The sequence below is a fragment of the Giraffa tippelskirchi genome, chromosome 2 (assembly GCF_054371585.1).
Source record: "Giraffa tippelskirchi isolate mGirTip1 chromosome 2, T2T-mGirTip1v1.2.pri, whole genome shotgun sequence".
Taxonomy (NCBI): Eukaryota; Metazoa; Chordata; class Mammalia; order Artiodactyla; family Giraffidae; genus Giraffa; species Giraffa tippelskirchi.
The window spans coordinates 49,450,274-49,470,162 of record NC_137276.1 but is presented as its reverse complement, the minus strand read 5'-3'; the positions used below and the strand labels follow the sequence as shown (position 1 = coordinate 49,470,162).

The following is a 19,889-nucleotide window of genomic DNA, read 5'->3' as shown; positions in this document are numbered from 1 at the left end:
CCCCCACACCCACCAGGTCTACCACGACGTCTTTATTGAAGGTGTTCCTCCACTCAGCTGCCACACTGCACACGTATATCACCGCCTCTGGGTCATCTGCGTTCACGTGGAAGATGGGTGCATTGACCACACGGGCCACATCGGTGGGGTATGGGGAGGAGCGGGCCATCCGGGGGTCCGTGGTGAAGCCAATCTGTAGAAGCAGGAGACATTGAGAGCTAGACAGCTGTAGCTGCCTGGGAGACCGGGGGCCTGGGGGCTGGGGAAGGGGTGTCTTTGCCTTGAGGTCCATCAAGTGTGGTCAGGAGGTGATGGGGACATGACCAGGAAACAGTGGATGACCTTGAAATCACGGGGACAGCAGCAACACCGGCGAATCACACCCGCTCTTTCTCCTGCAATCATTTTTATACAGTAGGAATAGGGAGCCCAAGTTGGGGTAAAACCCAGTCTCACCAATTACTAACTATACAACCTTGGGCCAGGCACTTAAATTCCCAAAGCCTCTGTTTCCTCATTGATTAAAAGGGCTCATTAAATTCCTACCTCACAGGCTTATACTGTGAAGATTAAATGACTTAAATGACTATGCAAATAAAAGTCGTTAACCCACGGCTTTACAGGCTCAGAAGAAGAGCTGTCATTAACCACAGTTGCCTTAAAAGCAAAAGCTGTGAGAGCTGTGTTCTAAGACTGGGTCACATGGAGCTAAAGGCAGCATCTAATTTTATACGTGCAGCCTCTGGGGTAGGTGCTGGTTACACCCATCTTCCTCTGTCCCTACAGCTTTGTCATATATATATGTGTGTGTGTGTGCGTGTGTGTGTATACACAAACATACATGGGGATGGAGGAGAGAAAGACAGAGAGATAGATATACAGAGACACAAAGACAGACACACAGATGTAGACTCCTCTCAATTTCAAAGACCAGGAAACCAAGGCTGAGAGATCAGGCATCTCGCTGAAGTCACGCTCTGCTAAGTGGCAGAGCAGTGGGGTTAGAACCAGGACTGTCCCACTCCTCTCCTCAGAGTGCTGCCTGGATCCAGGAATAGATAACACTGACAGGGCCCAGCATGCAGCCCTGGCCCTCACCTGGTTGTTGACGACAACGTGCACGGTGCCGTTGGTGGTGTAAGAGGGCAGATCGCTCAGGTGGAAGGTCTCATAGACCACACCCTGGCCAGCAAAGGCAGCGTCCCCATGGACCAGGATGGACATGACCTGCAGGACAGGGTATCAATCAGGAGGGGCTCCCATGCTCCAGCTGTGCAGCCCAGCCCCAATCCTAAACCTTGGAGCCTACCCCTTGGAGCTCACCCCTCAGAAGCCCAGCCCACAGAACCCAGGTCCTCAGGGCCCAGGAGAGCTCACCTTCTTGCCCTGGGCATCCCCGCGGTAGAACTGCTCCGCCTTTGTCTTCCCCTGCACCACGGGGTCCACAGCTTCCAGGTGGGAGGGGTTGGCCACAAGTGACAGAGTGATGTTCCTGTTCGTGACTCGATTGATCCGCTCGTGGTACATGCCGAGGTGATATTTGACATCTCCGGAACCCTGAAGGTTGAGGTGGCCCGTGATGAAGTCCCCACCATACCAGACATGCAAGTCCACAGTGGGGCTGGCACATCCCCTGGAGTCAGCTCCCTGGGAAGTCGTGCTGTCCCTGACTCACCCCTGCATTCCTCTCCCAACGCTGGCACACGTCCTCCTTGCCCTCCACCTGGTCTAAGAAAGGCCAGCAGGTTCCCTGGGTCGTGATCCCTTATCAGAGCCCCTGCACATTATCAGCAACCATACTCTCCACATTAATGATGGCAGAGTTGGGGATGGGTAAGGCACCCTTATGAAGGGGCCAACCAGGGACAGTGAAGGCCAAGAAATGAAAGACAGCTCTTAACTGGAGTTAAGACCATGGGCCAGGCCTCTGGGCAAACACTGGAGCAGGACACCCACTAAATTCCTGACACCAAAGTAAGCAAAAATGTGCACACAACAGACAAAAACACAGTACCAGGGGAAAACATGACACACTTTATGATCTTAGAGCAAGGAGTCTTTCTAAACAATGTACAAACCTCAGAAGTCACAAAGGATAAGACTGCCAAAATCTAATATATTTGTCAAGGGGGAAGAAGATCCATGCACATTATTAGGGGGCAAAAAAATCAACCTGGGAAAATATTTATCACACAAACTCAAGCAAAGGGCTAACTCCTTCAATACATAAGGCACTTTTTACCAAGACCCCAGGGAAAAATGAGCGAAAGTCAGAAAAAGGAATTTACAGGAAAAGGCATACATGGTTTAAAAATACGTGAAAAGACACTCAAACTCATAGCAGAGAAATATGTTCAAATGCAGTCACTTCTGGACCTATCACATTGGCAAAGATGGAAAGGGTGGATGGAGTAAGAGAAGCAGGGGGTCCTGGGACTCCCACACACAGCAGGAAGACTTGCTGCTGTCTGCAAGCTTTTTGGAGGGCAATTCAGCCCTGCCTCCTCAGCTCCAGCCACTGCATTTCTCAGACACTATCTACAAATGCACACACGTGTGTGCAAAAACACTCATCCCACCACCTAATGCTCATCAACAAGAGATAATGGAAACCAAAGGGGCACTAGAAGCCTGGGGAGCTTGGCATGCAGCTCTAAAATAGTGACAGCTCATTAAGTGAAAACAGCAAGATGCCCAGGGGCATTGCAAGCTGCTCCCCTGGCCTCTTATAAATAAAGCTGTACTAGACACCTACGTGTGTTTGCACTGCATGGAGCATTTCTGGAAGCACACACCTTAACATGAAAACTGACCACAGCAGAGCCTCCAGGGAACAGGAAAGCAGTCTCAGAAGGGAAACTTACTCTCCCTGTGAAATATTTTCTTCAAATGATGCTCATATTGCTCTTTCAATTAAGAAAAAAGTAAATTTGTTTAAAGAGCTCTTTGGCCACGTTTTACTCATGTCATCTGTAATTGCTCACAACCTATTCTGGGACCAGGAATTTTTATCCCCATTTTACAGGAAAGCAAACTGAGGCTCAGAGAGATGAAGGTGCTTGAGCAAAATGAATATGATGGCGGAAAGATTATGGGTTGGGAGCCAGCAGATGTGGATTCTAGTCCTGCTCTGGTCTAATGTGCTGGATGGTTCTAGAGCAGTCATTTAATGTGGTTCATTTTAACAAACCATCCTCCAGTACTGGCTGCTGAGGCTTTGGGGGTGAGGTCCCTGCCCTCACCTTGCTACCAGCCTGGATGGGAAAACAGACAGACAGACAGACAGACAGACACACACACACACACACACACACGCACACACAGAATGGAAAAGGCCAGAGTAGACACGGTTCTGCAGGCAAAGGAAGCACAGAGGAGGGACAGACAGCTTTCCCGCCTGGAGGACCAGGAAAGCCATCAAACGGGGTGATGGGCAGGACTGTGAAAGAAGCAGAGAGAGGAAGAGAAGATGGCAACGTGGGCTGAGGGCCCAGCATGCACAAAGGCATGGGATGTGAGGCCTAAATGACACGTAAACCTAGCAGGAAGTGGGTGAGGGTAGAAAACTGTATCCTCTGCTCATCAGTGGGCACAGGAAACTGTCCTGACCTCCCAACACTGTGCTGGGCAAACAGGCGAGTAAGGCAGTCCTTACGGGCAGGCAGGCAGGACTCTGGGCACAGAGACACAGCCACATGGGCTGAACTGAGTAACTTCAGGCACTCCCCTGCACCTCTCTGGGGCTCAGTTACCCTGGCTGGAGATAGCAGGTTGGCCCAGATTATCCAAGGATTCTCCTAGTTATCCGAGATTAGAGCACTTGGCTCCAAAGCACCTCAGGAGCCTCACATAGACACCCCCGGCCTTTCTCCCACTCTTCTGCATGTCTGTCCATCTCCCAAATACCCAGCTCTCCAGGGGCTCTGGTGCCCACACTTGGCACCCACCTCATCCGCTGCTTCCAGCTTGGGATCAAACTGGCAGAAGATCTGCTCCAGGTCCTTGCGAATAACGTTGGCCAGCACATTCAGCCTGCCCCTGGGGCCAGAGGGGACAGGGCTCTCACCTGGCACAGAGGCCACCTCCCTCAGCACAACCCAGCATAACCATGCTCCCTGCCCACCCAGGACCCAGCAGGAACAGCCTGGGCACTGGCGTGACCTCCAGCCCCACATGGCCCTGTTCCAGAAGGGCAGCCCTCTTCCGGTGGGCTTCTCTCTTGTTCTGTGGAGGGAGGGCTGTGTGGACAGAGGAACCAGATGAAAACCCCTCAGCCCCTTTGGGGAAAGCCCTCAAGCCTCAGAGGCCCCTTCTCAACTACGGAGGCCTGGCCAAGGGCAGTCCTTGGCTCCCAGAAGCCTCCTCAGGCCAGGAGCCTGTGCAGCACCATCACACAGTTCCAGAGCTGCCTGACGGCCCAGCACCATTCTCTTCCCCCCACCCCCAACCCCCGCCGATAGTTCTATGAAGCCATGCCATCCTGAAACCATGGGGTCAGCTCTGCTCCCTCCAGAGCACAGAGCCTGTGAGATAAAGCCTGGACTCCTGGCAGGCCAGCCCACAGATGGCGACCCTCCTCACACTTCATCCTGACGCCCCAGTGCTGAACCAGTAGGGGACTGGCCCCCCTGTGAGCGGCTGGAAATGGGCATGGGAAATACTGAGGCTTTGCCCCTCAGAGAGACAGCATGTCCTGTCCCTGCCCATTCAGCAGGACCCCTGGCCGCCTTGGATAATAATTTCTCATTATCCCACAGGCTCCAGCTCAGAGGTAACTGCCCAGTAGCCAGGCCAACCTTCCAAGTCTTTATCAAGGTCCCAGGGAAATGAGTGGTCAGCTAGCAGCCAGGGAAAGAGACATGCAGCTGACCTCCAGAGACCTCCCACCAGATGAGGCCAACCCAGGCCCACATGTCCAGGCTCTGCCCTCACTTTTCTGGGATGTGCCACTCCACAGGAACCTCAAGTAGTATGACATAGCCCCTTCTGTCATCTCAGTATTGCTGGGGATGGTGGCAACGTGGTGAGAGAGAAACTGAGACCAAGAGAACCTGGTTCCAGTGGCTTTGGCCACGTGCTTGGCTCTTTCTGTGGTGAGCAGGCCAGGGCCCAGGGACTCAGAACTTTCCAGACCCCTTTGCCTCTACCCCCAGGTCCTAAGAACACCCCTGCTCTGACTTTCAAAGCCTCATATCCATCTCAGCTTGCTGGGCCTGGGGGAGAAGCACGGGGCTGAGGCAGGGAGGACCCACCTGTGTGGCATCCCCAGGATGACGTTCTCGATTCCCATCTCACTGGATTTGTCGATGATGGTCTTCAGGGCCGGAATCATGACCTCACAGCCCTCCAAGCCAAACCGCTTCTCTGAAGACCACTTCCTGGCCAGGAAGTCTTCAAACCTGCTTGGGGAGGGGAGGAAAAAGGTGGAGAGGCAGGGGCTCATGGGGGCTGTTACTGAGGGCTTCGAGTAGGATGCCAGGACAGAGGAAGCTACGAAGTCACGTCTCTCTGCACGGTCCAGGGCCTGGCACAGACACCATGATGCCCCACCAGCAACGAGCATAGGTCTGGGGGAGGCTGAGGCTCCTCCCAGCTTAACCAGAGGCCTCTGGCTGCATCCATTCCCAGTGACCACCCTCTCTTCCTTTACAGTCAAACTGCTGCAACTGGCCATTCCACTGTTCTCCGCTCGCTGCCCTCCAGCACACACGTGCCCTGAAGCTCTCTCATCATGTTCCAAAGACCTCCTCATGGCTCAATTCAAATTCCAGCCCACATGTCACTGCTCAGGGAGCCACTTTACTCCCAGCAGCTGGGTCAGAGGCTCCTCCAGGGCCCCACAGTCCTGGGAAGACCCAGTTTCACAGAAGTCCAGCTCTGCCCTACCTGCAGGAAGTCCCTGCTACACTCACTCCATGCAGGGACATCTTTATGCCACTTTTATCCTTGTTTGGTGTCATGATCTCCTGGAGCCCCACACAGCCCTGCCTTCACTCGCCAGGTACCTCCTCATCAGCCAGGGCTTGAGATGTCTCAGACAGCCCTGGAGCAGGCCCCCCAGCCACTCGGGCATCCCAGGGAGGTGCTGGGGGCCTGACCTCATGGAGCGCACCAGCCGGGCCAGCAGGGTCCGCTTCTCCTCGCTGGAGAACTGCATCACGCCCGGGGTCTCGAACTTCTGCCGGATCCACTGGCACTGTTCCACGTCATTGATGAACATGAACTCCAGACCGATGTGCTGGCAGTATGTGCTCTGTGGGGACACAGGAGCACTCCAGGAGGAGCCAGGAAGATGATGGATAGCCTCAGGGTCTGGAACAGGAAAGGCAGTGCCCTCCCTCCCTCTAACGCACGCTGGAGAGCTTCATCAGGTGTGCCCGACACACCTGCCTGTGCTCACCTCCAGGCGCCTTATGATCTCCCGTAGAGAAAGGGTGTTTTCAGAGCCTCCAATAAAAGTGGTTGTGGGCAGCTGGAACTCCTTATCCAGGTCATCCTCCCGCAGGTTGTAGAAGGCTGGGAGGCCCGTGGGGCAGAGTCCAGGCAGCACACAGGAGAGAGGAAAGTGAGGCCCAGGCGAGCCTAGCTGCATCCCTAGACCTCCTAACAGTGCCCCCAGCACCTTCCCACCATGTCCAGCCTAGAGGTCAAGGGCCCTCAGTCCGCAGGGCACAGGGTGTGAGAGTCAGAACCGAGCTTGCCATCACAAGGATGGGCCTGGACAGGTGTCTCAAATTTGCTGAGTGGGTGCACCAGCTAGGGAGGATGAAGAGCCCTCCCTTGCAGGGACCCAATGCATAGATGGGCAAGAGTCAGAAGAAAGCCTCTCAGGCTGATGGCTGAAACCCGAGACCCAGAGGTACTGCAGGTTCAGTGCCCTTCACTAGGCACAGGAATCAGCTGGCTCTGGCGTTGCCAGGGCAACAGGAAAGGGTATTGATTCTCACCCAGTTTATCGATGGTGGTGATTAAATCTGAGGGCACAAAGGAGTCCAGGTCTGCATCCAGAATGCCCAGGGGGTCCAGCTGGGCCACATGGTGGCCCCGGATCTGGAGAAGGAGAAAAGGTCAAGACAGAGTTGGAACACAGCTGGGCAGACCCCCACCAAGACTGAGATTCCAGGCCTGGGCCCCTCACTTCTGGCTTCAGAATTTCAAATTTCTACATGTCCAGCACCCAGGCCCTGAAGCCCCAGCACAGTAACTGAGGTGGCAGGAGCTCAACTCTGTTTAAAAGTACATCGTGCAGCTTTCAGAAACAGGAAAGAATGCATACACAAAAATAATAACTATGGTACTATTAGTAATTGCAAAATTCTAAAAACTTCCCAAATGTCCATCAGCAGGAGACTGACAAATGGATATGGGAAATTCATGCAGGCACAGAGTTGCTCAAAGGAATGAGGAAAATTCCTAACTGCTACTATGAGATTGTCTCCACAAAATATTCTTAAGTAAAAAAGCAAATTATATAAAAATGTTTGTGATAAACTACCTATTATCTAAGAAAGGAAAGACAAAAGTAAATATATGCATTTGCATATCTTTGTATCTATTTGAATGTTTACAAATAAATGTGTGCATTAGAAGAATATGTAGTAAAATAATAAAACCAAAAAATAAGAAAAATTATTACCTACAGGGAAAGGACAAAATAGGGCAGAGTGGCAGGGCTAGAAGCTAGACTTTTAAGGCTATATCTTGCTTTTGGAATCTTATAAATATTTTATATCACTATAAAACAAAATTAAGAATTCTGTAAAGCAATTATCCTTCAATTAAAAAATAAATTTAAAAAATCAAGTTTTAAAAATTGAAAGTAAGATAAATGACTTAATGCATCCATTTTGTGGCATAACTACATAGAGAGGAACTATTCCAACTAACAGAATGCTCCCCAAAGGCAAACAGGACTGCAGAAATAAAAAGATCATAAATTCATTTACATTACCAACCAGCAATGGTAGTACTAGAATTGTATTCTTAGCTTGTCATGTATAGATTATGAGAAAAATCAAATAAGTCATTGTATTGTGTCTTTGAGAACCTCTATTTTTGATATTTTTAAATGGAGATGGTGATATAAGATTGATGAGGTCAAAGACAAACCCTAAGCCCTATATTTGACATGTATAGAAGCATCAGTACAAACTTATAAAGTATGGTATCTTTAAAAAAAATACATATTTCCTGTCTCTAACCATCAAAAGAACCCAGAAGTCATGTCCAAACCAACAGCAGCAAATACTCCCTCACTCCCAGAAGAACTGGCTTATTAGAAATGTACAAGATGAGCTCAAATCATCTTATCCTACCAAACGCCACTGAGGCTGGGAATAAGGATACATTTTGAGCAACAACAAGGAGAATATCTGTAGCAGACTGAAACTCATCAAATGTGTTTAAATCCATGCATTCATATCATAGAAAAAGAAGAAAAACCCTTATTTGCCATATTTGGAAGATGCTAGGGAACCAAATCATAATTTTGAAATCCATCAATAAAAGGAAAAAAATCAAGCACTGATCCTACCTTCCCTATACAATTTGTACCTGAGGATAAACGGAGCTGACAAAGGAAAGTTTCTCCCCACAGAAATATTTCAGGTACTAAACAAAGACAGAATTAGACTATCACCACTTTTACCACTCCTAATGACTCAATGTGTCCAGGAAATAATTATCCTTAGCTACTAACTGATGAAGTGCCATCGCCACCAGGAAGCTGATTTTGCAACAAAGAAATCAAATCTATGTTGGGTCAAGCACCTAGATATAACCACCACTTTAGAGAAATTACATGGGACAAAGGTTCAGACAAAGTGATACCATGGGGATGCAATCAGCAACATCCAGACTCAAGAAAACTCTCTAGGACAAACAAAGAACACAAAAGGAAATGGAGAAGGACCTGCAGAGTAGAGTACAAGAGCTTAAGAGCCATGTCAACATCACAACCCGTGGCTTTATTTGAATCTCGATTCAAACAAGCAGAAAAGAGAAATCCTAAGACAAACAGGCACAAATGAATACCAATTGGGTATTTGATGTCATTAAAGATCATTTCTATTTTTAGCAGTGATAATGCTATTATGTATATTTGTAAATTTTTAAAGGAGACTTTATCTCTGGAAATACACGCTGAAACGTTCAATGAATGAAATGAAATGATATCTGGGATTTGCTTCAAAATAATCAGTGGCCTGCGGGTGGAGCCGGAGGTGGGTAAGATGAATCAAGAGCGGCACTGTAATGATGGGCTTGAGGGTTTGAGACATGATTCTTCTACATTCTATATGTTTGCAAATAAGAAGCAGCTTGCGGTTTTTTTCAGTACTTTATGCAAGTGAGTCAAACCAGAGCTCAGTCCCGAGTTGGCCTGTGAGGGGCTGCAGCCCACCCCGTAAGTACTCACCATCAGGCAGATTTTTATCAAGCCAGTACAAAGTAACCTTCCTGAATCCAGAGACCAACCTGCTGGAAGGACTCTGGTGCTGTGATTTCAGACAATGAAAGACCAGAGACCTGCTGCAGAACTGAGACTATGCTTGGAAGATAACGTCCTCAGGCCGCACTCTGAATGCTACCTTATATTTCATATAAAGTCTTATGTTCCTTGTTCTTCTTTTTCAAAGTCAACAGTTAGATCACTTCCTGCCTCTCTTAGCCAGCCAAGACAAACATCATTACAACCACTGCTGTTTGCTCCCAAGTGGCCCACGATCCATGGGTCCTGAGGCCAGTAAGGGAGCCTGATCCTGTGCACCTTCCCTCTTCTGCCCCAGCACAGCTGGCACACCCTGGGTGGGCAGCTGCCAACCCACGCAGAGTGCCTCATTCAGAGGCAAGGTGCCCTTTCCATTTGCTAAGGCCTCCTTCTCCCCCCGAGTTCCTGCAGGGGCTTGTGCGGCACCCTCCCACTGAGTCTCTGCCAGGATGCCCTTACCCTTCTTTCTGCATGTCTTCAAGACAAGCTTCTCTTATGAAATACCTCTGCCACTGATTCCCAGAGAGATCCTAAATGATTACATTTTTATAGAGTGAACACCCAGAACAGCCCTCCAATTAGTACTGTTGGGTCAAGACCAAGAATAGGGAATATCATCAGGACTCTTTGACATAGCAGGGGCCGAGCCTGGGAACCCAGCCACAGGGAGCCTAAGTTTCCAGGACAGAGCAACTGATGGGTGGGAGAGCTGCTTAATGAACTATTCATTTATTCATTAATTCGTTCCACAAACACCAGTTAAGCACCTGCTGGGCATCAGCCCTGTCCTCTTGGAATGCCCAGTCAAGAGGAGAAAACAGACATTAACAAGGATCAGTGTATTCACCTTTCATTCAGCACTCACTGAAACTGATCACTCACTAAGTACCCCTCCAGGTACTGGGGCACAGTGAGAAAGACCACAAACAAACAAACCAGTCCACACAAAAAATGAAGGGAGATGGGAAGTGACGTGAAGGGTAATGTGACAAAGAGCAGGAGGAGTGAGAGCCACCAACAGAGGGCTTGGGGAAGGGCTCTCTGAGGTGGCGCTGGAGCTGAGCCAGTCTTCTTGTTATTAGCCCGTGGCCACCCCCCAGGAGCCTGCGCCCTCCCAGTCACTCACCTGGTAGGCCCGGATCAGCGACTGCACGGCCAGGTGGTCTTCCACCAGTTTACTGGTCTTGGTTCGGCTGGACACTACCGGCCTGCTTTCAGGGATGACAGAAGGGGGCCGGGGCTGAGCCAGGCTGTAAGCAGCTTCCTCACTGGCTTTCCGGAAGAAGCTGTCCCAGGACTGGGCAGGGGCAGAAACAAGAAAACAGCCAAGTTAGGGACTGAGAGTAGTTGGGTGTGGCCTAGACTGGGACCCCAGGGGACACTGGTCTTCCTTCATCACTATAGCTCTCAGGACCTTCCTAGGACCCTGTCCAGTGATCCCTCTCAACCACCCCAGGCCCCCATCCAGAGTTCAGATCTCTCCAGGACCCAGCTTGATAGAGGGTTGGCGGGGAGTTGTAAGTTGTGATCAAGGGGCTTCAGGTATGGAAGAGACTTCTATCTCTGGGGGAAACATGCCCTCACACACTGGGGGTTAAGGCAGCCTTTGTGGAGGGCAATCTGGCAGGCAGATCCTCAACACTTTCAATGCATGTATCTTTTGGACCAGAAATTCCACTGCCAGCAATTTATTCTACAGATGTACTTGGACAGGTGTGCCTACAGGTATAAGGATGTTCCCCGCAAGACAGTTTATAAAAATGGCAGCATAAAAACAATCTAAGTGGTGATCAATAGGAAATCGTTAAATAAATGGTAAATTTAGATTCTGGAAAATTATGTAGTGTTTTAAAAAAAGATGCATCTATTATTATGGATGTGGAATATTGCCAAGATATGTTGTAAAGGAACAAAACAGAAGAGGATATATGGTTTGCTACTATTTGTGCAGAAACAAAAAGCAGATGGACAAATGCACCAGCACCTCCGTGTTCCAGCAGAACACATAATAGAAGAGCTTTCCTTGGCATCCTCTCATACAGTACTGGTGGGAGAATAAGATGGTATGCATCCTGTGGAAAGCAATTTGGCAACATCCATCAAAATTATGTATACAGATGCCCTCTGACCCAACAACTCCACTTTGTGGAATTTATCCCATAGTGAGCTGCACACACTCGAGGTGATGAATGTACAAGATGATGCAGTACAGCACCAGGCATGACAGCCAGAGACTGGAAATGAGCCAGATGTCTGTCCCTGTGGATGGATGTGGCACATCCATCCAAACAGTGGAATACTACACAGCTGGGGAAAAAAATGAGGCTCTTAAGGTGCTGACATTGAAAATCTTAGAGATGTATGCTGAATGAAAAAAGCCTGGGGCAAAATGGTGGACATTACATGCTATTTTTTGTGTAAAGTTGGGGGAAATCCAGAATTATGTTTGCAATAAGTTTATCTAAAGAAAATCTGAATAGATATACAAGAAATTAAGAATAGATTGGGGACCAGATAGGTAGGAGTTGAGCAGATGGAATGGGAGGAAGGCTTTTCACTGTAAAACTTAATACTTTCTGTTTTGAATCATGTGAACATATTACTTTCTTCTGAGGACTGTGAGTGGAGAGAGAGCAGCTTCCCTTTTTACTTTTGCCCTGGCAACTGATTTTATTTTTTCATTTTTATTATTATTTTTTTACCATCAGTGTGTACTTATTTCACCAGCTCAATATATATATAAACATTCATGCTTCTAACCACATAACAAGGGGCCACCTGGACACAGTACAGCATGACAGAGGGGACAGGGGCAGGTCTCAGAAACAGTGTGTCTGAGCAGGGCATCATCTGGGCATCTCAAGCCAGACCACCAACCATCGGCTGGTTTAGCAACAGCAGAGCAATGAGCTTTCCTCAGCTAATATGAGGACCAGCTCTTTTTTTTAATATTTTTTTATTTTAGTTGGAGGCTAATTACTTTACAATATTGTAGTGGCTTTTGCCATACATTGACATGAATCAGCCATGGGTTTACATGTGTTCCCCATCCTGAACCCCCCTCCCACCTCCCTCCCCATCCCATCCCTCTGGGTCATCCTGTTGCACCAGCCCTGAGCACTTGTCTCACGCATCGAACCTGGACTGGCGTTCTGTTTCACATATGATAATATACATGTTTCAATGCTATTCTCTCAGATCGTCCCACCCTCACCTTCTCCCACAGAGTCCATAAGACTGTTCTATGCATCTGTGTCTCTTTTTCTGTCTCGCATATAGGGTTATTGTTACCATCTTTCTAAATTCCATATATATGCATTAGTATACTGTATTGGTGTTTTTCTTTCTGGCTTACTTCACTCTCTATAATGGGCTCCAGTTTCATCCATCTCAATAGAACTGATTCAAATGTATTCTTTTTAATGGCTGAGTAATATTCCATTGTGTATATGTACCACAGCTTCCTTATCCATTTGTCTGCTGATGGACATCTAGGTTGCTTCCACGTCCTGGCTATTATAAACAGTGCTGCAATGAACATTGGGGTACACGTGTCTCTTTCAATTCTGGTTTCCTCGGTGTGTATGCCCAGTAGTGGGATTCCTAGGTCATATGGCAGTTCTATTTCCAGTTTTTTAAGGAATCTCCACACTGTTCTCCATAGTGGCTGTACTAGTTTACATTCCCACCAACAGTGTAAGAGGGTTCCCTTTTCTCCACACTCTCTCCAGCATTTATTGCTTGTAGACTTTTGGATAGCAGCCATTCTGACTGGTGTGAAATGGTACCTCACTGTGGTTTTGATTTGCGTTTCTCTGATAATGAGTGATGGTGAGCATCTTTTCATGTGTTTGTTAGCCATCTGTATGTTTTCTTTGGAGAAATGTCTGTTTAGTTCTTTGGCCCATTTTTTGATTGGGTCGTATATCTTTCTGGAATTGAGCTGCAGGAGTTGCTTGTATATTTTTGAGATTAATTCTTTGTCTGTTGCTTCGTTGCTATTATTTTCTCTTCTTCTGAAGGCTGTCTTTCCACCTTGCTTATAGTTTCCTTTGTTGTGCAAAAGCTTTTAAGTTTAACTAGGTCCCATTTGTTTATTTTTGCTTTTATTTTCAATATTCTGGGAGGTGGGTCATAGAGGATCCTGTTGTGATTTATGTCGGAGAGTGTTCTGCCTATGTTTGAGGACCAACTCTTTCACAAACAAAGACAATGGTGGGCCTGAGAGGCAAAGAAACCTACCCAGGGCCACTCAGCAGGCAAGGTGCTTCTCCCCACTGCCCCCTCCACAGCCCAGCCTCAGGACCTTCTCTCCCACACAGAGGGGTGCCAACCTTGTGGACACTCTGGGGGTTTTCCAACCAGGCGAAGTACATCTCCTCCATGTAACTGGAGTCTCCTCCAACTCTGCTGCTTGGGAAGGAAGCTGGTGGCCCAGACGACCTGCTGCACCAGCCGAACCTCTGGACTCCATGTGGGGCCAGGAGCCTCGAGGCCTGTGTCCCAAGCCGGGATGGCAGCAGCCTCAGCTGACTCATCCTGGACACAGGCAATAAGAGAGAAACATAAACCGCAGGACCAGGATGGAAGGAGGCTCCGGCAGCCACTTGTCCATTCACATGGCATTTAGTGGGCCTACTGGGCAGCTGACCCTGGGCTAGGTAGTATAAGACAAGTCCCTGGTGAGAGACACAATCGGCCAGTCCCCCTAGCCACCCTGGAACTCAGGCAGGGAAATCCTTCAAGGACTGGGTGCACCATGCCTGGTCAGGAAAACGCCAGAAGAAAGGGGTCTGGCCGAGCTGCACTATCTCAAGGCCCATGGCACTGCTTGATCTCTGGTCATTGTGACCAAAAGTGACAAGTGACTTCCCTTGACCACAGTATCGGCCCAGCATATCCTCCCAGGCCAGAAGGCCAATGACACAGGCCTCAGTGGCCTCACTTCGCACCAGGGAGGACTGAGGCTCAGAGAAGGGCACTGGGCGACAGAGGACGACAGATCAGAGGCAGGCACCATGTCCCGATGAGCTCCTAGTGGTAACTGGCCTCTGACTCCCATACCCTGCCCAGAGCTTACACTCAGGACCAGCATCATTTAGGACAGCTAAGAGTTCAAGGTGTACATAAAGGCTGGAAGCCTACTCAGTCTGAAAAAGAACAAGAACCTGGAGCTCATCTCACCCCCACTAAGCCACCTGCTCTTCCCCAGGAAAAATGCCTGAACAATGGGCTTTCAGGAGTCTATGTGTATATGCGGGGGGGGGGGGGCTTCCTCCTCCTCTCAGAAGACAGAGATTCTAAGAGAAGAGCCTCCTCTTAGAACCTCTGTTCCTTCATGATACCCCCCAAAACAATTGTAAGCAGAGCTCCCTTCTCTTCCCCAGCACTGCCTGAACACAGAACAGCTCCCTCTGAATACTTGCTGATGCTCTTCTGCCCAGAGAATCCAGCCTGTGAGTGGGATGTAGCACCAGAGCCACCCCACCAGGGGCCAAGCAGGCAAGAGGGCTGGCTTCCCCTTGCATAACTCAATCCCAGAAAGTGTACCTCCCTGCCTAGGCTTGGCCAGAAGTCAATGCCCCTGGAGCCAGGTGTGCCCAGCCCACAGGGCACTCCCCTCCCCACCAGTTCAACCAAGTCTCCAGAAACAGCTGGCTGGACCTTCTATTTTACAAGGGGTCATATTCCAAGGCAGGGCAGGGCACAGCCCTCCTAGCCCATCTCCTCCCCTTTTCCCTCCAAACTTACAGGAGGCAGAGGGAAGGGGAGGGTGGTCTCCTTGAGCGAGGGACAGTGGGCTCCTCAGGGCAACCAGCAGCAAGTCCAAAATAAGAAAAATTAAAAAGCAAAAATGCATTGCACTGCAGCGAGGAAGGAGATGGGTTCAGCTGGAACCTGAGTCCCAAGTGCCGGAAGCTTCCTTTCCACACATTCAGCTGCCTGTCCAGCTCCACCAGCCCAGTGACACCAGGCTTTGGTGAGGGCTGCCAGGGGCTGGCTCTTCCTGGAGTGGCACCCTCCAGGTGTTGGGTGGGGCCTCAAGGTCTGAGATCTGCAGTCAGAGGGTCAGGGTGCCAACCCCTTCTCAATCTCTAATAGCCCCCAAGACCTGGACAAATACAGGGTTGCTGCCCCTACCCAGACAGCCATAGGGCCTAGGCGCTACTGGCCTGGAACATCAGAAGACTCTAAACAACCCAATGGGGAAACTCTAACATCCCCATCCTAAGGCAAAGAAAACCTGACACCAAGATATCCATTGTGGGAATGGAAATAAGAGCACAGTTAGTGAGCACTGATTTGGGGGCAGGCACTGTGCTCATCTATCCCTCTCAACAATCTCAAGAGGTGGGCACTTATGTAAGTCCCATTTTACAAATACAGAAACAGAGGCACAGAGAGGCTAAGCTGGTGAGTGGTGTGGCTCTGTGGTTCTGGAGCCCGTTCCTTCCTCACTGCCCAGTCATGATGTAAACACGGAGCTGCTCTCTGCCGGCAACCATTCCCACTAGGAAATGGGATGTTTGGGGGCAGGGGGGTGGGAGGGTTGGGGGGCGGGGGCAGTGATAAGCCTGCCTGTGCCCTGCCTGGCCCATCGCAGGAACACTGTGTTTAATAAATACTGAGTAATCGGGGAAGCCACTGCACATTGCTGTGGCCTTCACCCAGCCCAACAGAAGGGCAGCCAGCCAACCAACTCTGCCCCAATCCCAGCAGGGCTTGGGGATGCAGGAGCCCTGGAGGTTCTGGGCACAGAGTCAACCTCAGTATCTGCAGTCAAAGTCCCAGCCTGCCCTGCCCACTCAGGTGAAAGGGAAGATCTCAGCTCAGCCTCCAGCAGACTAACAGGTAGGTTGCTCTGGAGAGGTCTTGGTGGTCTCCTCTCTAAGGACAAAGTCAGTACCGTCCCCATCCCCACCCCCAGAAGCGTAACAACTGCAGAATCCCTGGTTACCAAGCTTCCCTCACATAAGCCCCTATCTGGGCTGCCCTGCTGAGGACTGCTCTGCAATATGCCCATTGTAGAGATCAGTTAACAGATCCTTCCCCAGACCTTGAAGCTGGGCAGCAGCAGAGCCTAGACTCACACTCCTGCTGGCCTACTATGGCACCATGTCCTGGGAGCTGGGTGGGCTTTTCTCAGGAACAAGTCCCAACCTTAGTTTACTGAACCCAAGAGAAGGTCAAGGAGGCAGACCCTGTGGTAGGAAGCAGGGTAGAAAGCTGCTGCTGCTGCTGCTAAGTCGCTTCAGTCGTGTCCGACTCTGTGCGACCCCATAGATGGCAGCCCACGAGGCTCCCCCGTCCCTGGGATTCTCCAGGCAAGAACACTGGAGTGGGTTGCCATTTCCTTCTCCAATGCATGAAAGTGAAAAGGGAAAGCGAAGTCGCTCAGTCGTGTCTGACTCTTAGCAATCCCATGGACTGCAGCCTACCAGGCTCCTCCCTCCATGGGCTTTTCCAGGCAAGAGGACTGGTGTGGGTGCCATTGCCCTCTCCGAGGGTAGTAGGGGATGTGCTTGTTTCCCTGGCAGAGATGGAGGGCTTGAGCGAAAGTCCAGAGGTGGGAAACGGACAAAGGCAAAAGGGGCTTGTCCTAATATGCTACAGGGTATGCAGGGAGGGGATGCAGGGATGGGCATCATGATACTCTGTTGGGACCTCGTCTCATCCCCCACATTTCCCTGAGAGATGGAGAAGCACTTCCCAGGCTGGCTGCCACCTCAGGCCAGTCTTGCCTCTCTCAGGGCCTCAGTTTCCCCATTTGTGAGCAGAAACCGCGATTAAAGCCGTCTATAAGGGCACTGACTACCTCCCGCCTTCCCCCACGAGGTCCTGAGACTTCAAAGTTGCCTGCCTGTCCCACCAAGCACATAACGCTATACCATCCCCATCCCCAGCGCTGTTCTCCGCAGCCCAGGTTCCTTGAGGAGGGGAAGGGCAGTAGGCCCCTCCCCAGGCACAAAAGGCGTCTACAGTCTGCAGTCTTGGGCTAGAGACCCCACCCTCATGTCTGAAACCCCACCGGTAGAGCTTCGCTCCTTTACGCAAAACGTTTCACAAAACTGCACTCGCAGGGTCGGATGAACGCGAAGGGCTGGGGGGGGGGGGTGTCTTTGGGGAGGCCGCAGACAGCCAAAGACGGAGCCAAGGTCACGCTCACTCCTCCTTCCGCCTCACGGGGCCCCGGCTCTGGGCTGCGGCGCCCCAGGACCCGGGAGAGAGGAGCAGAGGGGAGGCCCGAGAGACAGCAAGAGGGGAGGAGGCGCAGGGACCTGGAGAGGAGGGGCTGCCGCGCTCACCCGGCTGGTGGGGGTCGGCGGGGCAGCGCGGTCCAGAGGCTGCGAGTCAGGGGGCTGCGAGCAGATGATGCGTAGCGCAAGGTACCAATTACCTGGGTCACGAGACGCGGCGACGCGGGGTGAGCGCCTGGGAGACTCCGCGCGTCTTGACGTATTGAGGACGCCCCGCCCAGCCCTGCCCTGTTGGCGCTGTCCGCGGTGCTGAAGGCCTAGACAAGAAGGCTCCCTGGCCAGGAAAAGGATCGCATCTGTCTGGGAAACCTGGCATTCTGCTGAGCCCCTGAACCCCAGTGTCTTCGTTCGAACACTAAGGAGAATGAACCAGAAAATAAACGACCGTTTGCGTATGGAAGGATAGTTTTCGTTTCATTGTTTGTAAAATAGGATACTGTTAAATGTCCCAGTCTTAGGGTTATTTTGAAGAAAAGATGAGATAAGGCATATTAAGTGCTTATCACAAAACCTGATAGAAATTTTACCCATCCACTATCCAAATTATGGAGACCTACTCTGCTTTCACCTCCTTGCTGCCTCAATGAGCACTTTCCTATCCATTCCCTTAAGAACCTGTGTGGAAAATTTTCTGGAATATTTAACAGGGTGCTGAACTGCTGGGTCATGAGTATGTGTATAGCTGTGTTATGCTCAGTCGTGTCCAACTCTTTGTGACCGCATGGACTGTAGCCCACCAAGCTCTTCTCTCCATGAGATTTACTGGGCAACAATACGGGAGTGGGTTGCCATTTCCTTCTCCAGGGTATCTTCTGAACTCAGGGATCAAACCCGCATCTCCTGTGTCTCCTGGATTGGCAGATGGGTTCTTTTATCACTAGCACCACCTGGGAAGTCCAGGTTATGCGTATACCTAACTTGATTCGGCAGTGTTACGTCGCCTCTCCATTCTACGTTCCTATAAACAGTGCAAGAGAATTTTTAAATCTGCATATCTCAGCCAAAACTTGGCAGTGTCTGGCCATAATTTCTGCCAGAAAAACAGACACAGTATCACATAATTGTTTTAATCCACTTTTCTCTGATTATCAATGACTTGTACCCTATTATCAATGACTTGTTTGTTAGTTTGGGGAACTTCCTGCTGTACTTCTCTTGGGCTTTGATCTTGTTTATACATGAGAGTTCCTGGTAGAGGCACATATTCATCTGTGGTACAAACCACCATCAACTTCCCCCTGGATTATCGGAACAGCCCCCAAACTGGTCTCCTTGCTTCCACACTTGCACCTCTGAATTTTAATCTCAACACAGTAGAGTTTCCCTGTGGGATGATTGAGGGATGCAGATATGAGGTAATTAAGCCATTGCCCATACCAATACTGATAGGGTGCCAGAATGGAGTCATATAATTAACTCTATTCTACACCTAAAGTTCCTCTTCCAAAAAAGTTGTTTAGTTGGAGATATTTTAAGGTCTGTATGGCCAAGGACCATATCTGTTTAATATTATATCTCCAGCAGTTAGCATAGTGCCCAATTCATAGCATATATTCAGTAAATACTTGTTGAATGAATAAATGAATGAGTAAATGGATATTTAGTTTGGATTCTGAAGGATAAGTAAGAGCTTCTCTGATGCAGAAGGGCTGGGCTCATTGGGAGTTCTTTGATTAAAAGCATCAGAAAATTATCTGGCTAGCTTAGGAAAAAGGAACTGATGGGAAACTTGTCTAAAGGACAACTAGAATCACAGGAAAACTGGAGAATTGGTCTTAGGAAGCAGGACTGAGCCAGAACTGGACTAACTCTTCAAGGATCTTATGATGTTTAAAATTCAGATTCCAAGGAGATATTAAATGATCTGGCTTTGCTTTAAATGAGGAAAAGGGGACCTTGAATCAGCCATATGAAATACACCTGAATTGAGAAGCCATGCAGATGGTTTATGGGTTGCAAGTAGCACAAGAAATAGCAGTGGATACAGGGAAAGAAAAAAAAAATCGACACATGTGCACAGAAGACTTCCAGCAGGAAAGTTCAGTGTGCAAAGGCAGAGTTATGAAGCGCTAGGGGAATGGTAACTGCCTGGATGTCTGCAGAGAACTAGTGGCCTAGGCTAGGTGACATTGGGCTTTGTCTAC

At 49.7% G+C, this 19,889-nt stretch overlaps 1 protein-coding gene across 2 annotated transcripts in view; it reads right to left on the bottom strand.

The window, feature by feature from the left end:
* Positions 1-17,903, bottom strand: part of OGDHL (oxoglutarate dehydrogenase L) — a 28,118-nt gene extending 10,215 nt beyond the window's left edge. Inside the window, exons 1-11 of one of the 2 annotated variants that reach the window (XM_081561424.1) lie at positions 17,794-17,903; positions 13,822-14,026; positions 10,614-10,784; positions 6,948-7,050; positions 6,401-6,516; positions 6,099-6,253; positions 5,253-5,399; positions 3,948-4,038; positions 1,378-1,557; positions 1,099-1,227; positions 14-193 (exon numbers count right to left, since the gene is read on the bottom strand). In XM_081561424.1, coding sequence (XP_081417550.1) covers positions 14-193; positions 1,099-1,227; positions 1,378-1,557; positions 3,948-4,038; positions 5,253-5,399; positions 6,099-6,253; positions 6,401-6,516; positions 6,948-7,050; positions 10,614-10,784; positions 13,822-14,025 — 1,476 coding nt within the window. In that variant the 5' untranslated portion in view covers position 14,026; positions 17,794-17,903. Of the gene's footprint in view, positions 1-13; positions 194-1,098; positions 1,228-1,377; positions 1,558-3,947; positions 4,039-5,252; positions 5,400-6,098; positions 6,254-6,400; positions 6,517-6,947; positions 7,051-10,613; positions 10,785-13,821; positions 14,027-17,793 lie in introns of those variants that run through there. The other variant, XM_081561432.1, reaches the window with a different exon arrangement.
* Between the last annotated feature and the right edge of the window lie 1,986 nt (positions 17,904-19,889).